This window comes from Aulostomus chinensis, chromosome 5 (assembly GCF_037954235.1).
Source record: "Aulostomus chinensis isolate RoL2024-O1b breed Wild chromosome 5, RoL_Achi_v1.0, whole genome shotgun sequence".
NCBI classification, from domain to species: domain Eukaryota; kingdom Metazoa; phylum Chordata; class Actinopteri; order Syngnathiformes; family Aulostomidae; genus Aulostomus; species Aulostomus chinensis.
The window spans coordinates 15535975-15550692 of NC_141324.1; the positions used below are offsets into that span (position 1 = coordinate 15535975).

General features: G+C 44.8%; 1 protein-coding gene across 8 annotated transcripts in view; it reads left to right on the forward strand.

Annotated features, from left to right (window-relative positions):
• ptprsb (protein tyrosine phosphatase receptor type Sb) overlaps nucleotides 1-14718 on the forward strand; it is a 73187-nt gene that overhangs the window by 51056 nt on the left and 7413 nt on the right. For 5 of the 8 annotated variants that reach the window (XM_086203415.1, XM_086203414.1, XM_086203418.1 and 2 more), the window contains 13 exons: nucleotides 133-277; nucleotides 4830-4924; nucleotides 5818-6071; nucleotides 6231-6321; nucleotides 6512-6730; nucleotides 7926-8083; nucleotides 8913-9025; nucleotides 10641-10738; nucleotides 10994-11117; nucleotides 11496-11671; nucleotides 13034-13153; nucleotides 13789-13943; nucleotides 14026-14311. In XM_086203415.1, the coding sequence (XP_086059541.1) occupies nucleotides 133-277; nucleotides 4830-4924; nucleotides 5818-6071; nucleotides 6231-6321; nucleotides 6512-6730; nucleotides 7926-8083; nucleotides 8913-9025; nucleotides 10641-10738; nucleotides 10994-11117; nucleotides 11496-11671; nucleotides 13034-13153; nucleotides 13789-13943; nucleotides 14026-14311 (2034 nt within the window). Of the gene's footprint in view, nucleotides 1-132; nucleotides 278-2131; nucleotides 2453-2559; nucleotides 2754-2894; nucleotides 2922-3160; nucleotides 3279-3433; nucleotides 4091-4829; nucleotides 4925-5817; nucleotides 6072-6230; nucleotides 6322-6511; nucleotides 6731-7925; nucleotides 8084-8912; nucleotides 9026-10640; nucleotides 10739-10993; nucleotides 11118-11495; nucleotides 11672-13033; nucleotides 13154-13788; nucleotides 13944-14025; nucleotides 14312-14718 lie in introns of all 8 variants that reach the window. The other 3 variants (XM_086203417.1, XM_086203421.1, XM_086203420.1) reach the window with 2 other exon arrangements.

The following is a 14718-nucleotide window of genomic DNA, read 5'->3' on the forward strand; positions in this document are numbered from 1 at the left end:
AAGAGGAGAGATGAAAGAAAGATTAACCCCAGCATCCAGCGCCACTCCATGACAGTCTCATCTACTTCTCTCTCCAGCTCGCCTTTAATGTTCCCTTCCTCCTTCCTCTTGTTCTACTTCTCTCTCTCACAGGACAAGCTGACCTTCGGGCCGAGGAATTCTTACACGGTGGAGGGTCTGAAAGCCAACACTGAGTACTCCTTCTCCCTGGCCGCCATCTCAAACAAAGGCATCGGTGCTTTCACCAATGAACTGGTGCAGCGGACGTCACAAGCCAGTACGTCTTAATTTCACTGGGTTCACATACTGTGTCAGCAGGCAGTGGAAGTATTTATCAGGCTTGTACACAATACTCATGTACACAGCTGATGGTACATTGTCCTCTTTGACCTGATAAAACCCGGGAACCATCTTCGCATCTCTCCATCCATCTTCTTTATCAACTCATCTGTCCAAAACCCCCTCCCATCCATCCATCTATGTTGGACTGTGCCTCTCTTCCTCCGCTCAGCCTCCTGCTTTCTTACAGAGCCAAACATCATGACAGATGGAGATGGAGCACCGATTAATGTTTCTCTCTTCCTTTTCTTCACCTTCCTTTCACTTTTTCCACTCTATCAGTGTCTAATATCTTTGAAAGGGCGCAAGTGTCTGCCAGTTGTTGGCTAGCAGGCAGCACAAAGGAGCATTAAAGGATTCTGAGTTGGCCCGCTATGTTGTAAGTAAGTGAACTTGGATTCTCTCCCTTGTCTCCTTTTCTTTCTTTTCCTGCAAAATCCCTGATAGCCAATAAAAGTCAAATAAACCCCCTTTCTTGCTCTGACACATCAAGTAGCTCAAAAAAAAGTAGCGATAACGAAGAGAATGATGCAAGGAGATGAATCGATAAAGTAGTCACGGTTGAGTATAAAAAAGGACTCCTTCAGGTCATGATGCTGTAGTACATCAGCGGTAAGTTTTTGTCAAAAACACTCCCTGCGTATTCACCGTCCGAACATTTTTCGAACAAAATGTGCTAAACTTGCTCCCTTTCACTCTTTACCCCCGAACCCCAAAAACAAAAAAAAACATACAGAAAGGTGATACACTTGAGGGGGTGGCAGAGGGGGTGCTGTAAGGTGCTAAATAAGCAGACTATTTCGTGCAGCAGAATTCATTTCCCAGGGAGGTTATGTGTGCTTTGTTATCGCCAAGCTTTGGTGCACATCTAGATTGTCCCCCGAGGCCAACAGAACAGTGGCTGTACGGCTGAGTGGATAGATACTTGAACCTGTCAGCTATGACTATTACACTCCCACACATACACCCCTACCATACACTCCCAAGCTCACACACAAGCCTTGGAAACGATCACTGTTTTGTTTGTGTGTGTGTGTGTGTGTGTGTGTGTGTTCGTTCCTGAAGCTGTGTTATATAAGGTGAGTGATACCCACTGTTCGAATATCTATGGCTATGATGGTTTGTGATATTTTGTACATGTTTCTTACAGTAACTGCTTCTGATCCAATTTATCATTCTAGCCTGACCTCCAATATCCGTCTGAGTGCCTTTCTTTCCTTGGCTACCTGTTTATTTCCTCAATTCATTCAAGTGTAATCTGTTTTTAGTTTGTTTTTCTCTCTCGTGTGTACCCCAAAAGTCTCAGAGCACTCAATCATTCGAATGATTATGGGCAGTATTGCTGTGAAATGTATGTGTGTGTCCGTGCTTCTGTGCAGTGAGCTGTAAATTCTTCCTTTTTTTAGTTTTTCATTCATAAGTCTGGTGCATTTTGTGCCACTGGCTTTGACCAATGGATGAAATATGATCACTGAGTATCGGATGCTCATTCTCCCTGGGTATAATTAAGTTGTCCACTCAGGGTCAATACTCCCGTCTCTGTTTTATTTCATTAGGCTTTAAGCCTCACGTTATGCTTGTGCTTTGAATGGAGGCTCTGCTTTGTTTCTCAGAGTCATGTTTTGTCCTCATGTTTTCTTTTTCGCTCCAGTTTACTTTCATTTCTCATTGTTTCCTTTTTATCCTTATCTCCTCTCCTCATGCTCGTGTTTCCCCCTGCTTGTCCACCCCATTCTCGGGTTTTTCCCTAAACACTTTACCAATTGCCCTCCTTTGCCCTTTGTCCAATCAGAGCCCTCAGCCGCACCCGAGGGTGTGTCCTGCGAGAGTGCCAGCTCCACCTCGCTGAGAGTTAGTTGGAGGCCACCTCCGATAGAGGGCCAGAATGGCGATTTGGCAGGTTATGAGCTGAGATACCAGAGAGTTTCTGGGGCAGGAAGCAAAGGTCAGGGCCAGGAGGTGAAGGGGCTACGGATTCCGGCCCAGCAGCAGGGGCAGACAGTAGTAGAGGGACTGGAGAAGTGGAGCTGGTACAACATTACCGTGGCAGCCTCCACCTCAGAGGGAGCTGGACCCAACAGCCCAGCTGTGCTTTGCAGAACTGATGAGGACGGTAAGAGCCGTAGGTCAGACCTAAAGAGTATTGATCCTTCATTTATTTACTGGCTAGACGTTCAGTCGCTTAATTAAGTGTGCGTTTGTGTCTGTTTGTGTGTTTAGTTCCTGGTTCGGCCCCTCGTCAGGTGGACGTCCAGCCACTCAATTCTTCGGCACTTCGAGTCACCTGGCGCTCTGTGCTGCCACGATTACGACAGGGCCAAGTCCGTGGCTACCAGGTGCATTACAGTCGTGCAGAAAGTGGCGAGTCACGAAATCTCCCCCGCATCAAAGACGTCTTATTGGATGAGTCTCAGGTGACATCATTGCTGAATATCAAAATGATGGTCAATTATTTTATCGTTCTACATCCTTCTCTCTCTCCTCTGGTCCTTTAACTCACTCCTTCTCTCATCTGTCTCCACTGCCTACGGGGTGTGTCCCGTCTGTGCGATAAGATGGAGGAGGATGACTCGACTCAGTATGTGAGTGCAGACGATCCATCCCCTTGTCACTGTAAAAGAACTCACCATTAATAAACACAGAACAATGCAGCAGATAATTCCATGGGTATAAAATGCTCTTAAAGTTTTGTCATCAGAGATTTATTGAGCCGCTCTTATATAATACAATAAACAATTTTTTCTTGTAAGGAAAGTAAATGAATAATTCTTCGTATTATTTCAGATAAAAGGCAGTTTTTGATGGTATGTGTTCCCCGTAGGACATGATTCTGGGAGGCCTTAAAGCAGAGACTTTGTATTCTGTCTCAGTGGCGGCGTACACCACCAAAGGGGATGGTGCACATAGCAAAGCCAAGCTGGTGCAGACCCCAGGGATCGGTAAGCAAGTATTCATGATTTAGTGACAAACATACACAGAAATTGCTCTTAATCTACATGACTAGATATAGATATAAAAATATATATATATATTTATATATTTATATTTTATATATGGATTGTAAAAGCCTACTTCAATCACTGTTGTTTTGCAGTGCCTGGCCCCCCTTCCCTCTGGGTTCGTCCAGGATTGGGTCCATCAGTTGTGGTGCGATGGGCTCCTCCATTGGAATGCTCTGAGTCAGGCTCTGATAGCCAGAGGGCCCCGGTGGAAATCCAGGGCTACCGCCTACAGTTTGGCCTGAAGAATACATCTTTGGAGAACACAGTTGATTTTACGAATCGAGAGAGAAACTTCACTATCATAAACCTCTCCCCGGGCTCCTCCTACGTCTTTGTCCTCTCTGCAAAGAGTCGAGCAGGCTATGGAGATGTAGTGCTGGAGGAAATAACCGTTCCCATGTTCCCACCCTTGGGATATCCCAAATTATCTGACTTTGTGAATGCCACTTGCTGCTCCCTCCAGTTCTCCTGGCTGCCCCCTTCCCAAGAGGAGTGCAATGGTGACATCATTGAGTACACCATAGCTTACAAAGAGGCTCTGGGCCCCTCAGCTCTCCCTGGCCCCTCATCCCAACCAGCCTTTCCTGTTCCCCCACGGCTGGTCACGCTGCCAGCGAGTGAGTCCAGCTACACCATCGTGGGCCTCAATCACAGCTCGAGCTACGAGGTGCAGCTCAGAGCCCACAACAAGGCAGGGCCAGGCCCCTTCAGCCCACCTCTGGTGTGCCGAACTCTGGCCTTTGATACAGGTAGGGCTGGCCTCAGGCCTGGGGATCACCCTTCACCTGAGCACTGGTTCAGCTTCACATTCCCCCTTACTGTGGAGTTCACTCCGAAACACTCAACTAAATGAAGTCCGGGCCAGTTCTTACGGGTCGACCCCCTACTGTACACCTCAGTGAGGCTGAAAACAGCAAAGTACAGGGGAATACTACAATTCCCCCAATCTCTTCCACTCACTCACTTACCTTCATCACCTACCCTTCACCACCAGTGGGAGCAGACTGAATGTTAATGGATGTTTGCTTCAAGAGCACTGCTTATCACAGCCCCTCAGGTAAAAGTCACAACAGGGCTTCGATATACAGTATCTTACACAGAAGGTAAGTGTCCAGTTGAATTAAGTGAAAACTGGCGTTTGCTGCTGTATCTGCTGGTAAGCTCTTTTTTTTATCTGATAAACCTCCACTGCCACCTTCTCCAAAGCCTTTGCTGACATGCTGAATAGTGAGTCTAACAAACACAACCGTACACTCGAAGAATGTGGCATGTCACATTCCTGCAGCCGCTCTGTCTGTCTTTTCTACTTCTCGCCATCCACTCTCCTCATCACCTGTCCGTCCTCCTAAACATCATGTCCCAGTAGCAGACCTGACTGACGTGGCCTCTTTTTTTCCAGGTTTGCAGTGGGACACCAGAGGAGCTGCTGATTTGAATAAAACACTTCATTATCAATGACTCTTTTTTTTTATACTGTTTACTTCCCAGATGTGCCGAGGAATTTTTCTGTCAACCTGGCCACTAAGACCAGTGTTCTCCTGACCTGGGAGTTCCCCGAGAGCAGCAACCCCTACCGCTTCACTGTATGTCTATCACCCAATGCATGTGCATGTGTGGTAACATATTGTAGAATCTCATTATTTGGTATCCAACATCAATATAAGTACATATATTTTTAGTATGCTTGGCCTAAACCTGAATTATACCACCCACACTTCCATCCACTGGATGCTGGTAGAGCTCCATCGACTAATGTTATGAAATTGAACTTGCAGTACGATTGACAGAATACGATCTTGGCTTTTTCTTGATTGTGATTAGTACACAAAATGCTTTTTCTTTTCTTTTTTTTGTTGCATTTTTACATGTACAATTCAACATGGTGCAAATTAAAGGAGCAGCTAATTAGTGTAATTTTGCATGTCTCAAAATATGTCAGGACATCATCAAGTTTCAGACTGAAAGAGAAATCCCAGCAGTTTGCAACCAGGACACGATTTTCCTATCATGGTTAGACCAGAAGCGTTGAGCTTTTCAGCTAGGCTTGTAACCAGTCTCACTTAAAAAAAACTATGACAATAAGCACAGTGAACTAATTAAAACTGAGTTTTACCTGCTTTCCTGCCCGCCAACAGTAAAATAGTCTATGATTGGTTCTCATAGTGGATGACACTGCTGGCAAAAAAAGAAAAGTAGAAAATTATGTCTCTTGGAGCAACAAGTGGTAATGCTCATTATAGTACAGCAATTACAGATGAAGTAAATGGACTCAATAAAAGCAAATATATAAGAACAGGAGTTTCTCATTCATTTTTTTGCCATTTTATTCTCCCAACTGGATTTGTTATGCTAATGAGCTGAAGGAGTTTGTACTCTCCTCTCTCATAGTCGTTCTAGAGTTCTATCATCAGCATAGAGTTAGATATCCAGAATCTTTACCTGTTACCTGATATTCTCCCCCTCTCTTCCTCTCCAGGTGGAGTATAATCGACTGAAGATGGAGGTCGATGCTCATCTGAGAAAGGCAGTCATCACCAACCTTCAGCCTGACACGAGCTATGACTTCAAGATCACAGCACCCGAAGGAAACATGGGAGGCCTTCGCCATCGCATCACGGCCAAAACCTCCCCGCCCATCACCATCCGCCGTCCCGAGATTGACCACACCCGTGATACCGAGACTACAGTCACCATAATCCTGCCATCATTGGAGACTCGCACACCCGTAAAGTAAGATTTAAAGAGTCGAGTCTCTCTGAAGGTGCAGGGCAGGATGATCTGAGAGTATCTGACAGACAAGATGTCGACAGTCTTTAGTTCAACAAGTCTTTTCTGCTCTTGTGTGAGTGCAGATGCTGTTATACTGTTTGTCCTCTTATGCTCCAACAGGAACGTTTACGTGGTTGTGGTTCCATTGAGAAGAACTCGTGGCGGACACCGTGGACACCTCAAGAGCCCAGATGAACTGGACCTCGAGGAGGTGAGAACCAGAACCATGGCAGCAGCCACTAATGTCTGTGCTGAGAGGAAGGAAAAGGCCCATAAACAAACAATTCGTCATCACAAAACTCATGGCAGCGTTGGTCCTTTTCAATTCAGTATCAGTGTTTGAATGTGAGTCATCACCATTGGAATGCCTCCATTCCTTCTTTTCCCTCCATGTCTCTCAGCTGTTAAAAGACATCAGTCAAAGACAGAGGGATTCTCGACAGCAGAAGCAGGTGGACCTGCGTCGAGCTTACATCACAGCTCGTTTCACACCTGCCACCCTACCAGCCTTCTTCACCCTGGGGGACCAGCTGGATTACGGCGGCTTTGAGAACCGGGCGCTAGAACCAGGACAGGAGTACGTCTTCTTCATCCTGGCTGAACTGAACTCCACAACCGGGGTACGAACTCTACTGTGTCACATCTCTTTTCTCTCTGTCTTTATAACCAGCACCGCCACCCCCCCCCCCCCACCCTGTGTTTCTCTCCAGCAGGCTGTCACGAAACATTGTAATCAATATGGCCTCACTGCTAAAACAATAAAATTCACGTCAGTCAAGGTGTTGCAAGCAAAAGGCAATAACCTTCATGTATTTCCATCGCCATTAATAAAGCGTGAGTGTACCTACTGTGGCAGTGCCAGAGATATTGCCTTGTTGTGCACTACTGTTATATGTATGCAATTGAATTGGAATAGACATAAATATACAACTTAAATTAGGATATATTTTACTTTTATATTAGGGTTTATATTTAGTTTTATTAGGGTTGTTCTTAGCCTGGGGGAGGCTCTTTAAAAGTCCTTCAGAACTAATAAAAAGGCACTTTATTCTGTTTACAATCATTACAGAAACAGTAGGTTTTAATAGATTTTGTGTATCATGAAACCGCCCATTTGTCACATTTACGCTGAACTACCATTGCAACCCAGTGCAAGAGCTCTACAATGAGTTCTACCTCAGTAGAGACCGGGTGAGAAGCTCTTCACAGACTCCATTCCAGGTCTTTTTCAAGGCTAATAGTTTGGGAATTTTTTATACAGAATCGTTTCTGTCCCAGTTGTTCATTTTTTTTGATCCACTGCAGCAAAAACTTGCAAAACAGTGGAACTTCTCGGCTGTTATGGTAATGTCTGATATTTATGCAAAGTGTGCACTTTGAATCATAATCTAATCACGCGGATTTGTCAAGTGTACACATGGATTTGGTATCTGTGAATTACACAGTGAGCTGTGAAACATCCCTTACAAAACACAACAGCATTAAATCTTCCCTTAAATCTAGCAGAATTGGACTATTTGGTGGATTAATTTGCAGAAAGTAGTTTTTGTGGTTTAAATGTAGACATGGGAGTGTGTGTGTGTGTGTGTGTGTGTGTGTGTGTGTGTGTGTGTGTGTTTGTGTGTGTGTGAGAGAGAGAGAGCATGAATTACAATAACAGGGGCTCAGATGGCAAATCTGCATGTGTGGATTATGAGATTTGCAGCTGATATTAGGGGACTCTTGTAGTTTCACTCTCGAAAACACTTAATGCTTGTGAGCTGCCCTCAGTGTCTTGTTCTCTTTTTGCTTGTGCGCATGTGTGCTTGTTAACAGAAGATGTACGTGGCCAGCCCTTACACGGACCCCGTGATCGCTCCGGACTCAGACCCCCAGCCCCTCGACGCCGGTGACGGTCTGATCTGGGTGGTGGGACCTGTCCTGGCAGTGGTCTTCATCATCTGCATCGTCATCGCTATACTTCTCTATAAAAAGTGAGTGGGACAAAATGGCAAAATAGCAATCATGTGACAAAACTGTGTGGCGTATTTCCTTCAGTACACATTCAGTGCTGAATTTATATAAACGGAGCATGAAGGAGGAGGCGGGATTAGCTCATAATGACCTCATCACTCTGTAGCGCTACTGTGCTCGTGTTCATGGTAATGATCATTTGAGAGCACATGGGGGTTGAGAAAAATTCTTTCGCAGCAAAGAAAACATTTATAGCCCATTAGGACAAATCATCTGTTGTTTTTTTTGTCTCTAGGGATTTGTCAACATCTCGAAAAATATATATTAAAAAAATAACAATTAAGGATGTTAGGACAAACTAAGTTTCTGTCCATCATGCTCTGTTCTTAGATGTTGCTGTCAGCTCCCACAGTAATGGTTAATGTTCAGTCTGATATTCATCAAATTTGTTCCAATTTAGAAGTTGTTCTCCCCCCAGACAGCTATCAAGCAGGCCTCTGGTATCTGCTGCAAGCCATCAAGCTTTTGAATACTAATGCAAAATATTGATTTTCGTCCTAACAATCTGTCCGTTTCCTTCCTTTTCCTCCTCTAATTATTCCTCCCCTCACTCTTGTTTCAATGGAAGCAGCAAACCTGACAGGTAAGATTAAACCAATGTCAAGCTTTTTGTTCGTTTTAATTCACAGCAATTACATGTACCACATGCTGCACAGCGCCATATCTGTTAATGCACTATTTACTTAAATCAAGGAGCTATACTAATGATGTGTCAGTACGGAGTCTGCTTCATCTCCCTGGATGTTTGCATGTGCTAATTGCTATTTTGACTCACTGGTGTCTAAGCAGCAAGCGCAAAGACTCTGAACCGGGAACCAAGAGCCTTTTGAGTAATGCCGAGATGATGGCCCATCACCCAACAGACCCTGTGGAGATGAGACGCATCAACTTCCAGACTCCCGGTATGGAGCGCCCTGGCACCCAAACACACACTTATCTTTGCATAATTAAGAAGAAAAAAAAATCTGATTAACAATCTTTTTTTTTTTCTTTTTTTTTTAACGGTTAAAAAAATGATGTCAGATAAGATGTGAAAGTACCCCGCCAAGCCAACACGTACCTGGCAGCCATTCTTAGATTAAAATGGCTGCTGCCCAGGTAGTACAGTCAGCGCTGAGTCACGACTGAGTCATAATGGTTTGACAATATCTGATCATCTCCGCTCACCCACATTCCACATGCCAGGCGCCGGGAACACATCAGAAAGGACCGAAATTATAGTCTCATCAGTCTTTGAACATTGAAAGTGGAGTCAAGGGAGAAATGATAAATCAGAAGGTGATTCATAGGTTAACTGTGATCATTTGTAAAGGAAATTACTTTTTCTTGCCGGCATAACCAGCTAATACCCCACTGTGAGGTAACTACATTGCTTTTTCCTTTTCTCACCCCCCACTGAGTGAGATCTAACAACACAGCTGCTTTGGTTATGGCGCCAGGCCGATGATGCTTCCCTTTCACTTCTTCCCTTCAATTAAACCCACCCAAAGAAAAAAAAAAAATCACAAGAGGACTATCATCCGTTTTCTAACTTTGTAGTTTATAGAGGCCTCAGTGTGTCCTCGTTGAGATGTGCCACTGTGGAGAAATGTTTGTTTGTTTTATCCAAAGGTGTTGCACATTTTTATGGGTTCCTGGGAAGCAAACTCAAGCCATGTGAATGAAGCAGCTCTTTTATTTCATCTCAACAATTCCCACTCTCATGTGGCAGCAACACTGACGCTCCCTCCTCTCCCACTTTTCCTCCCCTGAGATTTGCGCCTTTCTGATGCGTTGAAAAGATGAAATTCGTTTCCAACAAAAGTGGCTATCAGAGGTCATTTTGGTCCTGACAGCGGTGGTTTGTCGTCATTACCTGCAGCTGCTGCTGCACCGGCAGGCAGTAGAAGAAAATAACTGACTCCACATTGGAAGGCTGATATGATGGCTTTACGGAGACTTTCAATGGCAGCATAGAGAGACTTAAACGCTCTTCAAAATTATCTTCCGACTTTAAACGGATTGTGTTTATTGTTCACCGGTTTCTTGATTTATTGTTTGCCTTTTGAATACAGAATGGGTCACTCGAGCTTGTCTGTTCTCCCTCCAGCTGTGAATAGCAACGACTGTAGGGAGGCATAGGTTGCTTCCTTTGTGTGTGTGTGTGTCTGTGTCTGTGTGTGTGTCTGTGTCTGTGTGTGTGTGTGTGCACGCAAGAACGTTTGTGTACCACCCTCCTAATTAGTGTTCAGTCTGTGTTTGTTTTCTCCGAGCCGTTGCTCCTCTGATCACAGAGAAAAGCAATTTATCAAAGAAAAACAATTTACCAACAAGCAGGACTTGCCTCGCTTTGTCCTCGCACATGGATCAAAATTGATTTTCTGCTTCAATGTGTTCCTTAATGATATGTGATCTTCTCTGGTTGTATAATTATCGTGAGGTCTTTGCATGTGAGTGACCTGCAGTCATTTAGGTTATTCAGCTGCTCGACCTCTGACCCCTCCCCTTTGCTCTGTCACCCTTGCTGTGGTGGTGCAGGAATGATGAGCCATCCTCCCATCCCCATCAGCGAGCTAGCAGAACACATAGAGCTGCTGAAAGCTAATGACAACCTCCGCCTCTCCCAGGAGTACGAGGTGAGAACTGCATTATTATTTCATATCAATAATCAGATTTCATCCTTATTGTTTTATTAAGCATTCACTTCATAAAGCCAGTGTTGTATAAGATTTGTATCTCAATGTGCAGACATCTTCATGATTTATTCAGGAGTGCAGTTTATTGCTGTTGTCTACTTTACAAAGCACTTTGTCTTTCCATTAAACACGAATTTACAACTAAATATTCACCCACCCACCTTTAATATGGGTATTTTTACATCTTCTTTCCAGTCCATCGACCCCAGTCAACAATTCACCTGGGAGCATTCCAACCTGGAGGTCAACAAGCCTAAAAACCGCTACGCTAACGTGATAGCATACGACCATACCAGAGTCATACTGGCTCCCATCGATGGTGAGCTGGGAAAGATGCCTCTAATTAATGTAGGAGTCAGAAAGAGAGAGAGAGAGAGCGAGAGTGAGAGCTACATGATGGATGAAATCTGAAATCGTAAACATTGCTCAGGACCGGCTGTGTGTGGTGGCATGAGACTGACAAACAGCACGAGTTCATTCAAGTGCAGCCAACACTTCCTCCAGAGCAAGAAGGGCAGAGATGTGATCCTGAGATCATGAATTTACACCGACAGTCTTGTTTGCTTGTTAGTTAACGTCTGTTCGTCACCCAAAGGTTATATGTTGCCAGAAATAAATTCTTATATGGGATGTTTGATGTCTTTCATTCGTTATGCTGCTTATATAGATGGCAGTTCAGCAAGCATCTCGCTCACAGGTATCCTGGGGAGTGACTATATCAACGCCAACTACATTGATGGCTACAGGAAGCAGAATGCCTACATCGCTACTCAGGGGCCACTAGCTGAGACCTTCGGGGACTTCTGGAGGATGGTGTGGGAGCAGCGGGCAGCTTCTGTCGTCATGATGACCCGCCTGGAAGAAAAGTCACGGGTAACCCACTAACTCGTAAACACATTTTTAATTAATGTTCTTCACTCTTAAAGGAAGAGTCCATAGTATGTTTCGTTACGGCTTGTAAACACAGTATTCATTCAAATTGGGTCCCTCCTCCTGTGCTCAGCACCACCCAGTCCAGGAAACACCTGCAAGTTCACCATAGGCAAGTGCATACTAAAGGCTGGCTAGGAAAAGCTAATGGCCTGCTCAGACAAACTGAACAGTGGCTAGGGCAAGCTAAATGCTGGCTTGGACAAGCCAAATGCCAGCTAGGACAAGCTAAACACAAGCTAGAAAGAGCTGAATGCCAGCTAGGACAAGCCAAACGCCAGCTAGGACAAGCCAAACGCCAGCTAGGACAAGCTAAATGCTGGCTTGGACAAGCCAAACGCCAGCTAGGACAAGCTAAATGCTGGCTTGGACAAGCCAAATGCCAGCTAGGACAAGCTAAACACAAGCTAGAAAGAGCTGAATGCCAGCTAGGACAAGCTAAATGCTGGCTTGGACAAGCCAAACGCCAGCTAGGACAAGCTAAACACAAACTAGAAAGAGCTGAATGCCAGCTAGGACAAGCTAAATGCTGGCTAGAACAAACGCCAGCTAGGACAAGCTAAACACAAACTAGAAAGAGCTGAATGCCAGCTAGGACAAGCTAAATGCTGGCTAGAACAAACGCCAGCTAGGACAAGCTAAACACAAACTAGAAAGAGCTGAATGCCAGCTAGGACAAGCTAAATGCTGGCTTGGACAAGCCAAATGCCAGCTAGAAGCTAGGAAGAGCTAAACCAAAGCTCGTACAAAGACAGGCTAAAGACTGGCTAGGATAAACTACATACAAGCCAGGACAAGCTAAACGCTGCCTAGCACAGACAAACTGCTGGTGTCTGTCACCTACCTGTCCAACAGAAAGTGATCCCAGTCCTCTTCACTCTTCATGCTCAGCCGCTCCTTCGGTGTTTGAAAGTGGGTGAAAGCCAGACTGAGATTCACTCTCACCTCAGTCGGGCTGTCGTCCCTTTTCCTCACTGCCCTGAGCCCATCTGCCATTTCTCAGGAAGGAATTTCATTTAGCTGCTGTATTTCATCAACACCCAACCTCATCCACATGCTGTCATTGGTGTGTCCTCCACACACACACACCCCCCTTCAGAAACGTCCAGATAAAACAAAGATTGATACAGAAGCAGAGAGAAGCAGCTCTGCAGACAGTCACCACCACACGTCTCAAGGCCCATAAGTGACGACTGATCCAGATTCATTTAGTATTAGTCCATATTTTGCTTTGTTTTTAGAAAAGAGAAAATGCTACAGACTCTACCTTTACAGATGTTTGATGTGTTTCTGTCGTCTATGTAGATAAAGTGTGACCAGTACTGGCCCAGTCGAGGCACAGAGACCTACGGGACCATCCAGGTGACCCTGCTGGACACCATGGAGCTGGCTACTTTCTGTGTTCGCACCGTTTCCCTGCATAAGGTAGAAACTTCCACTCACCGTTCTGCCCTTCCCTCTGTTACATTTACTGTCACATATACATATCCACTGCAAACTGCTCTGATCTCCTGAGTTTAGCAGCCAGGCATGATCATGAATTTCTGAGTGTGCAAGCGGAGGAGAATAGATGGGCTTCACGGCGTGTTCAAACCAGGCCATCCTCCCCGTGTCAGGCGCTAAGATTTGATCACTGTTGGAAGCAGAGACGTTTCTTACAGCGCAGAGCTCATCTCAGGCCGTCAGACCGCCGTGTTTCTCTGGCCTACTTACAAACATCGAAACTAGGCCAAGTGTAGCTTTTAAGTGCATCACCGCTTCTCGAAATTTTTGTTGACATGTTGTGAAACTTTAGGATATGTCATATAGCGGAGAATATTTTTTGGTATTGCCAGAAATGTTTTTGTTTTTATAGCTTATATAAAATATAGGAGCTTTCTGTTATCTTTATGGGAGCTGTAGAGGGAATGATGTTGTTTATATAGAATGTAAGGATTACCGGAGACATTTCTTGACGAAGTGCACGCACAAGTGATAAAATGGCAGCTCCCTCATTTTATGTGAGAATCATCCAACGAAAATGAAAGATTAAACTTTTTTATGCTGGTTTCTCATGTCAGAGTGGCAGCAGCGAGCGACGGGAGGTCCGTCAATTCCAGTTCACAGCCTGGCCGGATCACGGCGTTCCTGAATACCCAACCCCCTTCCTCAACTTCCTCCGCAGAGTCAAAGCGTGTAACCCTCCTGATGCTGGACCCATCATCGCTCACTGCAGGTGCTCACGTCAGCTGAGTCAGAAACCTCAGAAATATCATCCTCCCTTTGTGCCGTCTCACCTTCCTTTTCTTCTCTATCAGTGCCGGTGTAGGTCGCACTGGTTGTTTCATTGTCATCGACGCCATGCTGGAGCGTATTCGACATGAGCGCACTGTGGACATCTACGGTCATGTGACCCTGATGCGCTCGCAGAGGAACTACATGGTGCAAACAGAAGACCAGTACAGTTTCATCCACGAGGCGTTACTGGAGGCGGTGGCCTGTGGGAACACGGAGGTGGCGGCCAGGAGTCTCTACTCCTACATGCAGAAGCTGTCGAAGGTGGAGAGCGGAGAGCACGTCACCGGCATGGAGCTGGAGTTTAAGGTAGCGTGGACGTCATCTCAGACATGGCTGCTAGTGTACAAAACTACATCCTGAAGGTTTGACTGCAACGTAGATCCACAGGTGATGAAAGGAGGTCCTGTCCAGCTCCATGTAGCTGAACACTGAAAAGCATTTTAAATGCATTGAAAAATTAAAAGAAAGATTTCCATTATTAGTTTATCAATTCATGCGTTCCCACATTTACCAAAATATCTTAAAATTAAATATTTAAAATGTTTGTCATCGTCAAGAGTGATATTTTCAATTAATTCAGATTAATTAATCACATGATGTGTACTTAATTCAATTTATTTTGCATAGATCAGGAGGTGACAATTTTTTTAGATGAATAAACTAAGCTTAAACAATCTCTTTTTTCCCTTCTCATTTTCTTTTTTGCAACCTTT